At 43.4% G+C, this 15,554-nt stretch overlaps 1 protein-coding gene across 1 annotated transcript in view; it reads right to left on the reverse strand.

Annotated features, from left to right (window-relative positions):
• LOC126100787 (transmembrane protein 248-like) overlaps window positions 1–15,554 on the reverse strand; it is a 49,721-nt gene that overhangs the window by 21,991 nt on the left and 12,176 nt on the right. The window contains exon 4 of the mRNA XM_049911409.1: window positions 8,619–8,992. Within this exon, the coding sequence (XP_049767366.1) occupies window positions 8,619–8,992 (374 nt within the window). The remainder of the gene's footprint in view (window positions 1–8,618; window positions 8,993–15,554) is intronic.

Raw genomic sequence — 15,554 nt, forward strand, 5'->3', positions numbered from 1 at the left:
TCTGGCCCAGGAGCTGTGTCAGGGCAATGTGCAAGGGCACTGAGGAGCTCCCACTCTGTAAATGGGGAGCTGTAGGATTCACTGTGGCGCGTAGGGCTTTCCCTTCCAGCTGCCGGTTGAGAGTGCGAAAGGCTGGAGGGGGTGGGGGGTAATTCTCTGGCACAGAGGCTCAGACATAGTGCTCAGCAAAGTGCTCGGCAATCGTGTGCCTCGGTAGATAACACGCCATTTATGGTAACATCGGCAACATCTGTTGGGGTCTGGTACCAGAAAACATGTTTGATATTTGCCCAGACTTGGGAAGGTGATGTATGGCACCCAACTGTTGAGACTTACCTCTCCCAACACGCCTGCTTCCATCGTTTGATAAGTTGGTGAACGCAAGCATGGAGGGATCATGTTTTCTGCCACAGCAACGGTTGTAGTCACCTGCTCAACCATCACATCAATGTTAGCGTGTGGGGGAGATTAAACGGTGACAGCAGAGGTGCAAGTTTCTCAGTCCACCTTGTTTAAAGCCCATCTGGGCAGGCATCCATGGGCCTAACGCTGAGGCAGTGACAGGAAGATGGGGAAGTGGTCACTACCCTACAGGTTGTCATGTGCTCTCCCGGGGATAGATGGGACAAGTTTTGGGCTGCAAACTGATAAATCAATGGCGGAGTAGCTTCCATGAGCCACACTGAAATGTGTGGCGGCCCCAGTATCTAAGAGACAGAGGCTTAACTGAGAAAGTAAAGTTTCAACATCTCTGCCTCAGCCAATAAGCACGGTGCCACCCCACAAGGGGTTGTGGGTGTTAAAATCTCCCCAAAGTAGGAAAGGTTTAGGGAGTTTATCAATCAGTGCAAGTAATGCATACAGGGGTACTGCACTATCTGGAGGAAGAAATACATTGCAGACAGTTATTTCCTGCATCATCCTTATTCTGACAGCCACAGCTTCAAGAGGGTTTGAAGGGGCACAGTTTTAATACAGACTGAGTTTAGGACATAAACGCAAACTCCACCCGACACACTATTATAGTTGCTATGGTTCCTGTAGTATCCCTTATAGCCACTGAGAGCAAGTGTCCGCATTGCCAGAAACCAGGTTGCCTGGAGGGTAATGCAGAAAGCAGTTGTAAAGCTTAACAGTTGCCGTAGTTCAGCCAGGCAGTGGAAAAAACCACCACAATTCCACTGGAAGATGACGTCATCGTGAGACTGGGAAGGCACGGAACCTGCTGTCACCGACTTTTTGCCTGAGCAGTCTATATCCATTGTGTCTGAGAGTCCGGCAAGTTCTAGATCCTCAGTGGACGCCAGAATCTCCACCTCACCTGCAGACACAGAGCTTATAGGTAGTAGTGGTGTGGGTGCCACCGCAATTCCCTTGGTCTTGGGGATGATCTTTTTGGATTTCTCTTGCTGCTCCTTGGGTTTCCCTGGCTGGGAGGACTTCACTGATACAGTCTCTGGGACTGAGGATGAGCGTGAAGTCCTACAACCAGCTGCTTTTGGCTCTTTAGCCACTGGTGGGTGCTATCTTTCCCACTAGCAGAAACCAGAGAAGGGAGTGACCCAAGGGACCCCTCCCTAGTGAGAAGAGCTGAGGAAGACCCACGCTTCTCTGGCACAGAAGTGGGGACTGATATCCCCAATGGTTGGAGGGGGGGAGGGGGTGTTGCTCCCGAAGTAGGGAGGGAAGTGCCCCCAACATCAAGCGGGCAGGTGTAGTCTTCTGGTTCTAAGATACAACAGGAATGTGAGGAACTGATGGGGCAACAACTGTTCTCGCAGCGGCAGCTTAAGAGGTGGTTATAACCACAGGATGTAGGCACTGAAATTTTCTCTTAGCATCAGTATAGGTCAGTCGGTCCAGCACCTTATATTCCATGATTTTCCTCTCTTGCTGTAAAATCCTGCAGTTTGGCAAGCAAGATGAATGATGCTCTCTGCAGTTGACACAGAGGGGTGGCGGACACATGGAGTATTGGGATGTGATGGACATCCACAATCTTGACATGTGACGCTGGAGGTACAGCAGGAAGACATATGGCAGAACTTCCAGCACTTAAAGCAAGCATCGGGGGAGGGATATATGGCTTGGCATCACAGCGGTAGACCACTTTCTGGGGCAATGTGTCTCCCTCGAAGGCCAAGACGAAGGCACCGGTGGCAACCTGATTGTCCCTCAGACCCCGATGGACACGCCGGACGAAATGAACACTTCGCTGCTCTAAATTCGTGCACAGCTCATCGTCAGATTGCAAAAGAAGGTCCCTGTGGAATATAATACCCTGGACCATATTTAAGCTCGTATGGAGCGTGATGGTAACAGAAACATCCCCAACTTAGTGCAAGCGAGTAATGTCTGTGGCTGTGCAGAGGATGCTGTTTTTATCAAGACTGACCCAAAGCGCATTTTGGACAAGCCCTCCACCTCCCCAAACTTGTCCTCCAAATGCTCCCAAAAGACTGAGGCTTCATGGACATTAAAGATTCCCCACCTACTCTCGTACATACGAGGTACCAGAGCAAATAAGCTTCATCGCAATTCTTGGCCGGGCGTTTCTTGCATGGTGTGGCCAGGGAGGGGAACCATTTGAGGTCATATTACTTAGCACTGAAGTTAGACTTTGCCAGCTTAGAGACTGCTGGCAGTGGACCAGCAGCAAGAGATGACGTACTACACTTCATTGTGTGTCATCCGCCTTGATGCCACCCACTCCCCACTCCGACCAGGGGCCTCCCACGGGTGCCACCCAGCCTCAGCATGGGCCACCTGGCACAATGGAAATCCGCCGGGAGTCCCGATGTCCCAAGGAGATGGGCATCTACTCCACAGCATACGTGGGGAGTTAATGGCGCGGGCATCAGCAGAGCAATCCCTGTGGTGTCAGGGGCTACAACCAACAGGGTACATAGCGGTCCCAGCACACCAGACTGGCTACTGTGCTGGATATGAAGTGAAAAGAAGTCCATGGTCCTCGTCGGAGCAGAAAATGACACCGCATAGTGGGTGGAGGAAAATGCCCCCAAGAAGGTGTTCTCAGTCTAGAGATGGAGGATGAGCGGGACTGCAATGCTACAATGAGAAAGTGGGCTAAAGATCTCAATGCATGATGGACACGATGTACAATGTAAGGCGCCCTTCCCCAACTGGCTCGCTCTTTGGGAAAATTTTGAAAAATGGACGTAAAACCCTACAGTGGGCCATCACATAAAGGCCGAAAGGCAAGCAGGAATACCTCGGGCCTATTCTAATCCTTGGGCCTGCAGATGTTGTTGAATAACAGGTCATGTGCGAGGGGCGGCAACTTTAAATTAGTGGAGGTTCAGGCCTGGTGGGTAATGGGAAGAGAGAATATATTGAAGGGCAAGTTCCCATCTCCGGAGTTCTGATAGGTTGGTGTCAGTGGAAAGTATCCAGATAACCCGGATGGTGTAACACGGTGCCAAGATGTGCTGGCTGTGCACCAAGGCATGCTTAGCCACAGGGTGGTCCTCATTACCAACAAACACTGTCTGCCTGTGTCCATTCATGTGAATGGACAGTTTGTTGCTGGTCATACCCACATAGAAGGCTTCACAGTGTAGGCATGTCAGTTGGTAAATCACGTGGGTCTTTCACACATCGTTCTGCCTTTGATCGTGTACACCTTCCGGGTTACAGGACTGGAGTAGGTGGTGGTAGGAGGGTGCATGGGACTGGTTTTACACCGGGGGCGGTTACGAGGGTAGAAGCCAGAGGGTAGAGAAGGTGGTTTGGGGATTTCATAGGGATGAACCATGAGGTTACGAAGGTTAGGTGGACAGCAGAAAGACACTCTTGGTGGAGTGGGGAGGATTTCATGAAGGATGGATCTCATTTCAGGGCAGGATTTGAGGAAGTCATATCCTTGCTGGAGAGCCACATTCAGAGTCTGATCCAGTCCCGGAAAGTAGCCTGTCACAAGTGGGGGCACCTTCGAGGTTCTTCTGTGGGAGGTTCTGGGTTTGAGGGGATGAGGAAGTGGCTCTGCTTATTTGCTTCTGTACCAGGTCGGGAGGGTAGTTGCGGGATGCGAAAGCTGTTTTCAGGTTATTGGTGTAATGGTTCAGGGATTCAGGACTGGAACAGATTTGTTTGCCATGAAAACCTAAGCTGTAGGGAAGGGACCATTTGATATGGAATGGGTGGCAGCTGTCATAATGGAGGTACTGTTGCTTGTTGGTGGGTTTGATGTGGACGGATGTGTGAAGCTGGCCATTGGACAGATGGAGGTCAGTGTCGAGGAAAGTGGCATGGGGTTTGGAGTAGGACCAGGTGAATCTGATGGAACCAAAGGAGTTGAGGTTGGAGAGGAAATTCTGAAGTTCTTCTTCACTGTGAGTCTAGGTCATGAAGATGTCATCAATAAATCTGTACCAAACTTTGGGTTGGCAGGCCTGGGTTATCAAGAAGGCTTCCTCTAAGCGACCCATAAATAGGTTTGCGTACGAGGGGGCCATCCTGGTACCCATGGCTGTTCCCTTTAATTGTTGGTATGTCTGGCCTTCAAAAGTGAAGAAGTTGTGAGATAGGATGGAGCTGGCTAAGGTAATGAGGAAAGAGGTTATAGGTAGGGTGACAGGTGATCGGCGTGAAAGGAAGTGCTCCATCGCAGTGAGGCCCTGGATGTGCGGGATATTTGTGTATAAGGAAGTGGCATCAATGGTTACAAGGATGGTTTCCGGGGGTAACAGATTGGGTAAGGATTCCAGGCATTCAAGAAAGTGGTTGGTGTCTTTGATGAAGGATGGGAGACTGCATGTAATGGGTTGAAGGTGTTGATCCACATAGGCAAAGATACATTCTGTGGGGGCTTGGTAACCAGCTACAATGGGGCGGCCGGGATGTTTGGGTTTGTGGTTTTAGGAAATAGGTAGAAGAGCGGGGTGTCGGTGGGGTCAAGAGGTTGATGGAGTCAGGTGAAAGGTTTTGTAGGGGGCCTAAGGTTCTTATGATTCCTTGAAGCTCCGCCTGGACACCAGGAATGGGATTACCTTGGCAAACTTTGTATGTAGTGTTGTCTGAAAGCTGACGCAGTCCCTCAGCCACATACTCCCAACGATCAAGTACCACGGTCATGGAAACCTTGTCAGCCGGAAGAATGACGATGGATCGGTCAGCCCTCAGATCATGGCTAGCCTGGGCTTCAGCTGTGGTGATGTTGGGAGTAGGATTAAGGTTTTTCAAGAAAGATTGAGAGGCAAAGCTGGAAGTGAGAAATTCCTGGAAGGTTTGGAGAGGGTGATTTTGAGGAAGAGGAGGTGGGTCCCACTGTGACGGAGGATTGAACTGTTCCAGGCAGGGTTCAATTTGGATAGTGTCTTGGGGAGTTGGATCTTTAGGAGTAGGATTATTTTTACTCCGAATGTGGCTCTCCAGAAGGGATACGACTTCCTCAAATCCTGCCGTGAAATGAGATCCATCCGTCATGAAATACTCCCCACTCCACCAAGAGTGTCTTTCTGCCGTCCACCTAACCTTCGTAACCTCTTGGTTCATCCCTATGAAATCCCTAAACCATCTTCCCTACCTCTGCCCCCCCCCCCCCCCCGATTTAAAACCTGTCCCATGCACCCTCCCACCACCACCTACTCCAGCCCTGTAACCCGGAAGGTGTACACGATCAAAGGCAGAACCACGTGTGAAAACACCCACGTGATTTACCAACTGACATGCCTACACTGTGAAGCCTTCTATGTGCAAATGACCAGCAACAAACTGTCCATTTGCATGAACGGACACAGGCAGACAGTGCTTGTTGGTAATGAGGGTCACCCTGTGGCTAAACATGCCTTGGTGCACAGCCAGCACATCTTGGCACCGTCTTACGCCGTCCTGGTTATCTGAATACTTCCCACTGACACCAACCTATCAGAACTCCGGAGATGGGAACTTGCCCTTCAATATATTCTCTCTTCCAGTTACCCACCAGGCCTCAACCTCTGCTAATTTCAAGTTGCCACCCCTCGTGCATCACTTGTCATTCAACAATACCTTTGCCTCTGTACTTCCACCTCGACTGACATCTCTGCCCAACCTCTTTGCCTTTACATATGTCTGCCTGTGCTTGTATATGTGCGGATGGGTGTGTGTGTGTGTGTGTGTGTGTGTGTGTGTGTGTGTGTGTGTGTGCGCGCACGAGAGTGTATACCTGTCCTTTTTTCCCCCCCTAAGGCAAGTCTTTCCGCTCCCGGGACTGGAATGACTCCTTACCCTCTCCCTTAAAACCCACATTCTTTCGTCTTTCTCTCTCCTTCCCTCTATCCTGATGAAGCAACTTTGGGTTGTGAAAGCTTGAAATTTGTGTGTGTTTGTGTGGTTTTGATTGTGTCTATCTAGCAGAGCTTTCTCATTTGGTAAGTCACAGCATCTTAGTTTTTTATATATATATTTCTCCCATGTGGAATGTTTCCCTCTCTTATATTCAATAAATTAGACTGGTTGATACCATTTGAATACAAACTCAGCAATGCCATAACTGGTAAGGACACAGAAGTATATTGCAATTTGATGCCTCATAAATGAGTGGCTTGTATAAGTAATAAGATTTTTCAGAAGAACCTCCAGGAAGTGTAATCCGTAAAGTCAGTTGCCTACAGAGTTCATCTGACTGCTGGGTACTGTTTGCCAATCTGGGACACAAAGTTTAGCAGAAAGGCTAAGGAAGTTCCAGTAGAAGATACTGCAAGAAAAGCACCATGCATTGCAGAAAGCGGCTTTTGTACAATTCCTAGAATCCACATGCTGGTAGGAGTCAATAAGTATAGCACTTCCTGCAACAAAAAGCTCACATTATAATCACGATGATAAATTTGCAGAATATTTTGGGCTTCTTGAGCTATTCTCACATACTATTTGAAATAAAAGAGAGGTTCAGGAGTTGGATTAGCATTTAGGATGAAAGGATATCAACGATAAGCTTCACTGATGGCATTGCTATCCCAGTGAAAGTGATGAATAATTACAGAACTTGTAGAATGGAATGAACAGTACCTTAGCCTACCATAAACAAGCACAGGTCATGATAGTTTTCTAGTAGCTTAGGTCTGTTAAGATCACAATCACGTTACCTCTACATTAGGTGTGTGTTACACCCATTGGGTGCTACTTGATTTCGATCACTTTCTATGTGTATGCAATCGTCGTCTTACTAGATTCCCCTAGAAACTGGAAGCAATGAACTGTCTAGAAACTATGTGAGGATATGTAAAGGGCCATGTAACCTACAGTTATCCTCCTGCCTGTTACTTAATAATATAGTATATATAGCAAAATTGAAGACATCCATGTTTAATTCAGATTTTACTTAAAAACGTGAAACAGAGGGACATCAGGGAGGGGGGGGAATAGGAAGAAAAAGGAAAATCAATATCATATGGCGATAGAAAATTCAATTTTCTTAAAACTTTCGCAGATATCAGCAATAACTGGAAACTCTTGTCTTTGATCACGATACAAGAATGTTATATAGAGTACAAAATAACAACAATAACTATATAGATCTCTTTATAGTTGTACACATAAACTGTAGTTGCATCAAAAGTAACTGCTTTACTTACATAGAAACACAGAAGTTACATGGTCAACTTGTTTTTATTAGTTAGTACATGCAATTTATATTTTCAAGGACATACAATACACAAAGGTGTGTATTGCTGAACAATATGCAGTTCTAATTATGTGCAAAATAAACAAAAGAATAAAGGTAAGTCAGTGGCTCTCAGTTCCTCTCTTAAATATTAATTTGTATTTCTTTCCCTACCAATGCTACCAATGTTACTGGTAAACCTACTGGGCACATATGTACTGTACAAAAACTACTACTCTGTAATTTTGGTACCGCATTAACTCTAGGACAAGCTAACGAGCGCACTGCAGTAAACACAAGATAGAACCCGACAGTGATGAAGAGCAGCCGAGATGAGATTAGCAATAAACTTCACATTAAATTAGGGAGTAGATGTAGTGAAGTAATTCCATTATCTTTGTGGACAATTTACTCGTCACACAGAACAAGGAAAGTACAATAAGCAGAGTAGCGCAGGCAAAATGGGTATTCCTCAACAAAATATAGTCTATTGATATCAGAAGAAATTTCTGAAAAAAATTAGGAGCATATCATTGTTTGGAAGTGAATCACAGACTGCGGAAAATGAGGAAAGAAGAAAAAGAATGTTTCAGATGTGTTGCTATATGAGGGTGTCAAAAATCATGTGGACTGATAAGGTTAGAAATGAGAAAGTTCTCTACAGCAACAGCAAGTTGAAGAAAGTGTGGAAAATACTGACACGAAGTAAGGGCAGAAATTAGGACACATATTAAGAAAGCAAGGAATAGCTTTCACAGTACTTTACAGAGCTGTAGGGGATAGACACTGTAGCAGAACAAAAGATTGGTATAGATTCAACAAATAACTGAAAATGTAGGGTGCTAATGCTACTCCGAGATGACGACGTTGGCAGAGCAGTTGAGGACCCAATGGATCTCCTCATAAAACTAAATAAATAACTAAATTTGAGAGGAAGAAGAATTAATCTGGGACAAGATGTGCACTCAGCCACATTCTAGCAATGTACGTACACAGATGCAGGCAAGCTACTCACCACAGTAAGTGTGACTGAGAAGCCCGGGCCAGCCCTGTAGCTGAGGCGCACCTGCGCCCCACCCGCACACCAGCCGTCACCCACCCTCTCGCCGAGGGCGGCCGGGTCACCGCTCCTGGCCACCAGCCTCGCCGTGCCGCCACTCGCCGTGTAAGGACTCAGGCCGCCACTACCGCAGGTCGGTGGCGAGTGCTGGGCAGCGGGCAGCACGGAACGCGGGCCGGAGAATGTCACGCAGACTTCACGAGAGTTCGTTGCAGAACCGTTGGCGGTCACGGAGGCCGCATTAGGGGGCAACAGCACCGTCACATTGAGATTCGTAGTCCCGGAGAAGGTGCTGTCTGCCTCACCTGTGCAGCACGACTGAGCCCATTCTGCAGTGAAAATTCCTTTATTATATTTCTTTCCTAGTTCATTGGAGACAACATCTAATTATATGGCATACTACAGATCAAAGGCAACACACAGCTGCACTAAAGGCAGCAATCTCACTAAAATGGTGTAACACATTATGAAGCCATTAGGCAATGACTCTGTCTAATGTGACTGGACAGTGAGAAAATTAAACTGATTGACTTTTGAGAGGAGAGGAAAGAAGTATCTGTCAGTTAGGTGGAATGTGTGTGTGTCTCTCTCTCTCTCTCTCACACACACACACACACACACACACACACACACACACACACACAGAGAGAGAGAGAGAGAGAGAGAGAGAGAGAGAGAGAGAGAGAGAGAGAGAGAGAGATTTGAAGGAAGTAAATCTGAATTAAAATTAAAAATTAGCTTTTGAACATTGAATGTTGCCAACATACGAGGGGGTACCCCAAAAAAACCGGAACAACATTGTCGTGGGTGGAGTTTGTGTAGTATGGTAGTATGCATTTCTGCTGCTAGGCGTGTATAGTGCAACTCATTGCCAGTTCAGTGAGGCCTATGTTGTTGGCCTGGCTTATTTTGTTCATCTGCAGAGATTGTTTTTGCAAGGGCTGTTTTGTTCTTGTTTCTTTATGATGGCAAGTTTAAGTGAACAATGTGAGCTGTGAAAGTTTTCTTTTCTTCTCAGTAAAAAAAGCTGCTGAAACTGTTTTAATGTTTAAAACAGATTACCAAAATGACAGTATGGGGAAAAACTCAAGTGTACAAGTGGTTTGCTCAATTTAAAAATGGCTACATGTCGACTGATGACAGACCTTGTTCTGGACATTATTTCTCGATGATTCGACAAAAACATTGAAAACATTCGATAGCTAGTGCTCACAGATCTTTGACAGACAACTGATCGACTCTTAGAGATTAGTGGGTTATTTTGGAGCTCTATTAGTGACAAACAGGAGACGGTCCTTCCATCACGTCAATGCACCTGCTCACAGTCATCTAAGACAGTTTTTGGCTAAAAAATGGCACAGTTCTGCTGCCCCACACACCTTACTTACCTGACCTGACTCCATGTGACTTATTCTTATTTCCACGCAAGAAATGGGGCATGAAAGGACACTTATTTGACAACACTAAAGAAGTCAAGAGAAAAACGAGCTAAGAGCTGTCAGCCATTTCTAAAGATGACTACAAAAAATGTTTTGAACAGTGGAAGCACAGGTGGGACAAATGTGTTAGTTATAATGGAGAGTATTTTGAAGGGGGTAAGGTTGTTTTGTACACAGTTTGAAAATACATAGTTTTTAAAAAATAATTCATATTTTTGGATACCCCCTCGTATTTACAAAAAAGAAATAATAACAAAATTACATACATGAAAATTATTGTTGATGAAGATCAGGCAGTTTTCTCCTTGTATTTCTGTGGTTATTAGTACACACGAAGCACTGATTTAAGTAACCATGAAAGTTTTCTTATATTTTACTTTTTCCATCAGCCTACTTACTGCAAATAAATATTCTGAAATAAATATTCTGAATATTGTTCATACCATGAAGCTAATTATGACTTTTCAAGCTTTCCCAGTGGATGTGTTGTAAATAGTCTTCATGGGTTTGCCACCGGAAGTTAATTACTATCAAAATTTGGAACTACTCAAGCAACAGCTTACTAGCAACACACTATTTACTAGTTTTACACTTTCCCAAGGAAACTGGTAACTGAAGAGAAACAAAACATACACGGAAATGGGAAGTTCTAGGTAGTCTTCGAAGTGTGTTAATTACACTTTGTACTTGCATGCATTATAATGAGTATATTTCAGGAACTTTGTAAACATAATTTTGAGTGAATGAAGGGTACTTGGTTTTATTTTCTCACCTTCATTATTGGATTGTATGGATATTTTTTTCATTTCGGACTGGTAGAAGGGCAAGAGTATCACATACTAAAGACTGAATTCTTTTATCAACACTACCAAGTACTCCATTACATTCCATTCCACTTCGCCGACATGGGAGGAAAAAACAAAAAAAATTGTGGAACTCAACATTTTCACTCTGTTTAGTGGTATAAATAACAATTTGAACACAAAATCAGACAGACTTGAAATGAACAAGAGTTCTTCATTGATGACTTATTTGTTGTTATGCTACGAATTTCAAAAGCTCACACTGCCAATTTTTGGTGGAAAATTACAAATTTACTTTCTTTTTGTGTTTTGAGAGAACAGAAATGACTTTTTACTAGTGACAATTGCCATATCACATATGTCAGATTATAAATATATTATCTAGACTAAAAAAGTGGTATGTTACAGTTTAAGTGTCAACTATATTATATATATGAATGTGAACTTCTCTTTCAGATCCACACGTTAGCCTGTATCATATGTTCTACATGCTAATGTGACCTCTGATCACAGTGGGTAGTACTAAGTTTGTGTGATACATTTACTACTCCAACAATAAGGTTCTCTCCTGCAAAGACAATGGTGGATATTGCCAAAAGTGTGGATTTCACAGAGAATTAATATGACAAGTGTACCTAGAATAATTCACATGACTTTAATTTGTTTTTATCATCACTGTTGTCCAACACAAAATGCATAAAATGTGAAGTATTTCTCTGTAGAAATCCAGTATATTTTCTACAAGTAAGCCGTTATGATAATACGTTCATTCTAGTTTGAACCTCTTGGTCATAAATTTCAATATCCCTGTCTCTTATGAGGAAAAAGCATAATTAAATGTACGAGACATTTATTCACTATGCTATAAATGGCAACAGCAACAATAAATTAGGTATGATAAATAAATTTGTTAAATTACACATTCACAAAAGGAAACTATACAATCACATTCCAGAACAATATGTTTAGATCAGATATGCTGCCCATTCGACAGGCCTATAGTAAGCAGATATATGCTGAAGAGCCAAAGAAACTGGCACACCTGCCTAATATTGTGTAGCGTTCCCCTGAGCATGCAGAAGTGCACCAACATGATGTGGCTTGGACTCGACTAATGTTTGAAGTAGTGCTAGAGAAAACAGAAACCATTAATCCTGTGGGGCTGTCCATAAATCCGTAAGCATATGAGGGGTGGAGATCTCTTCTGAACAGCAAGTTGCAAGGCATCCCAGATATGCTCAATAATGTTCATGTCTGGGGAGTTTGGTGGCCAATTAGGTGTGTTTAAATTTACAAAAGTTTCCCTGGAGCCACTCTGTAGCAATTCTGGACATGTGGTGTGTCGTATTGTCCTGCTGGAATTGCCCAAGTCCGTTGGAATGCACAATGGACATGAATGGACGCAAGTGATCAGATAGGATGCGTATGTGCGTGCCACCTGTAAGAGTTGTATCTAGACGTATCAGGTGTCTGATATCAATCCAGCTGCACATGCCCCATGCTATTACAGAGCCTCCACTAGCTTGAACAATGCTCTGCTGACATGCAGGTTCCATGGATTCATGAGGAACTCTCCATACCCGTACACGTCTATCCGCTTGATACAATTTGAAATGAAACAGGCAACATGTTTCCAGTCATCAACAGTCCAATGTTTGTGTTGATGGGCCCAGGCGAAGCATAAAGCTTTCTACTGTGCAGTTATTAAGGGTACATGAGTGAACCTTTTGGTCCGAAAGCCCATATTAATGATGTTTTGTTGAATGGTTCGCATGCTGACACTTGTTGATGGCCCAGCATGGGAATCTGCAGCAATCTGAGGAAGGGATGCCCTTCTGTCACAATGAATGATTCACTTCAGTCGTTGTTGGTCACGTTTGTTTTTCCAGCTACAGCGATGTCAGATCAGAGGTTTTACTGGATTTCTGATATTCATGGTACACTTGTGAAATGGTCAAATGGGAAAATCCCCACTTCATCTCTACCGCGGAGATGCTGTGTCACATCACTCGTGGGCTGTCAATAACTCCACTTTCAAACACGCGTAAATCTTGATAACCTGCCATTGTAGCAGCAGTTACTGATCTAACTACTGCGCCAGACATTTGTCTTCTACAGGCGTTGCCGACCACAGTGCCGTATTCTGCCTTTTGCTTATCTCTGTATTTGAATACACATGCCTATACTAGTTTCTTTGGCGCTTCAGTGTAGTACTCCTGTATGTTGAACATGCCAGGGAAGTATTGTAAAAAAAAACTTATGTAGTTTCACAAAAATATTGTGGGGGGCTAATTCCCCTTACATGCAATTGTGTAGTTACATTAGTAGCTACTGTACTGTAAGATTACACCATTTCAATGTAGTTCATTACAATAAATGTAGTGAGTTGATCATGAATGAAATGTGACTATTAACTGACAGCTTTTTTCCTCAGAATAATAAAAACAGTGCAATGGATTAAAAATTGTGGCCACTGTATTAAAATTTTTCACATTTCGGGTACACAAAAATTGGAACCCTTCAAAATGTTGTCCTTTGTGTCTGCATCTGCATCTACACTCCGTAAACCACTGTGATGTGCAAGGCAGAGGATATGTCCCATTATACCAATTATTAGGGTTTCTTCACGTTTCATTCATTCATATACGGAGCACGGGAAGAATGACTGTTCGAATGCCTCCACACATGCAATAATTGTTCTAGTTTTATTCTCACAATCCCTACGTGAGTGATATGCAGGAGATTGTAGCATATTCCTAGAATCATCATTTAAAGCCAATTCTTGAAACTTTGTTAATAGACTTTCTCGGGATAGTTTACGTCTGTCTTTAAGAGTCTCCCCGTTCAGTTCCTTCAGTATTTCTGTGTGACTCTCCCATGGACTGAACAAACCTGTGACCATTCATGCTGCTCTTCTTTGCATATGTTCAATATCACCTGCTAGTCCTATTTGGTACAGGTCCCACACACTTGAGCAATATTCTAGAACCAGTCACACGAGTGATTTGTAAGCAGTCTCCTTTGTAGATTGATTACACTTCCCCAGTATTCAACAAATATATCCATGTCTACCACCTGCTTTACCTACAACTGAACCTATGTGATCATTCCATTTCATATCCATACAAAATATTTCATCCAGGTATTTGTTTGAGTTGGCAGATTCCAACAGTAACTCATCGATATTGTAGTCATAGGATACTACATTTTTTTTCTTTTGTGAAGTGCAAAATTTTATATTTTTGAACGTTTAAAGCAAGTTGCCAATCTTTGCACCACTTTGAAATGTTATGCAGGTCTGACTGAATATTTGTGCAGCTTCCTTCTGACAGTACTTCCTTAAAGATAACTGCATCATCCGCAAAAAGTATGATGTTAATAATGTCTTCAATGTCATTAATATACAGCATGACAGCAAGGGTCCCAACACACTTCCCCGGGGCACACCTGATATTACTTCTACATGTAATGACTCTCCACCCAAAGCAATAAGCTGTGTCCTCCCTACCAAAAAGTTCTCAATCCAGTCACAAATTTCACTTGATGCCCGATATTACTGTACTTTTGATAGTAAGTTTAGGTGTGGTACTGAGTCAAATGCTTTTCTGAAATCAAGAAATACTGCATCTACCTGACCGCTTTGGTCCGAAGCTTTCAGCACGTCATGTGAGGAAAGCGTGAGTTGGATTTCACATCATTGATGTTTTCTGAATCCATGCTGCTTGGCAGTGAGGAGATTATTCTGTTCAAGATACCTTATTCTGCTGAGCTCAGTATATCTTCTAAGGTTTACCAACAAATCGATATCAAGGATATTGGATCACTTCTATTACCCCATCTTTTGTTCTTTGTTCGAGGGATCTACGATAGATTACAGTTAGAAGAGGAGCTAACTCAGCCTCAAATTCAGCATAGAATCAGAGGGATTCTCTTGGGCCAAAGAGCTTTATTCATTTTTAACGATTTCAGCTGTTTCTCAACACCACTGATGCTAACATTTATTTTATTCATATTTTCAGTGGTATGAGGATTAAACTGGGGCAATTCTTCTGAGTTTTCCTTTGTAAATGAACATTTGAAAATGGAGTTAAGCATTTCAGCATTTGCTTTGTTACCCTCAATTTCAATTCCTGCCTCTTTCATTATGGACTGGACACTAACTCTGGTGTCACTAACAGTCTTTACATAAAACCAGAATTTCTTTGGGTTTTGTGAAATATTATTTGATAATATTCTGCAACAGTAGTCATTAGAGGCATCACACATTGCTCTCTTAACAGCCAAAATTGTTCCATTCAGCATCTCTCTATCTATAGCCCCACACTTTTACACCTAGTTATGCAGTAGTTTCTATTTCTTTAGACATTCCATTAAAGTGACTGTATACCATGGAGATTCCCTCCCATTATATACTTTCCTACTCGGTACATATCTATCCAGTGCATGGTCAATTATTCTTTTAATCTAGAGCCATAGTTCTTCTACATGCTTCTGCCCTGTGCTGAAAGTTCCTCACTTAGATATGACATTACTCATTTTTTTTATCTTGTTTATTGAATATAGACACTGAAGTGTCAGAGAAACTGGTAAAGGCGTGCATATTCAAATACATAGATATGTAAATAGACAGAATATGACACTGTGGTCGG

Source organism: Schistocerca cancellata, chromosome 9 (genome assembly GCF_023864275.1).
Source record: "Schistocerca cancellata isolate TAMUIC-IGC-003103 chromosome 9, iqSchCanc2.1, whole genome shotgun sequence".
Lineage (NCBI taxonomy): Eukaryota > Metazoa > Arthropoda > Insecta > Orthoptera > Acrididae > Schistocerca > Schistocerca cancellata.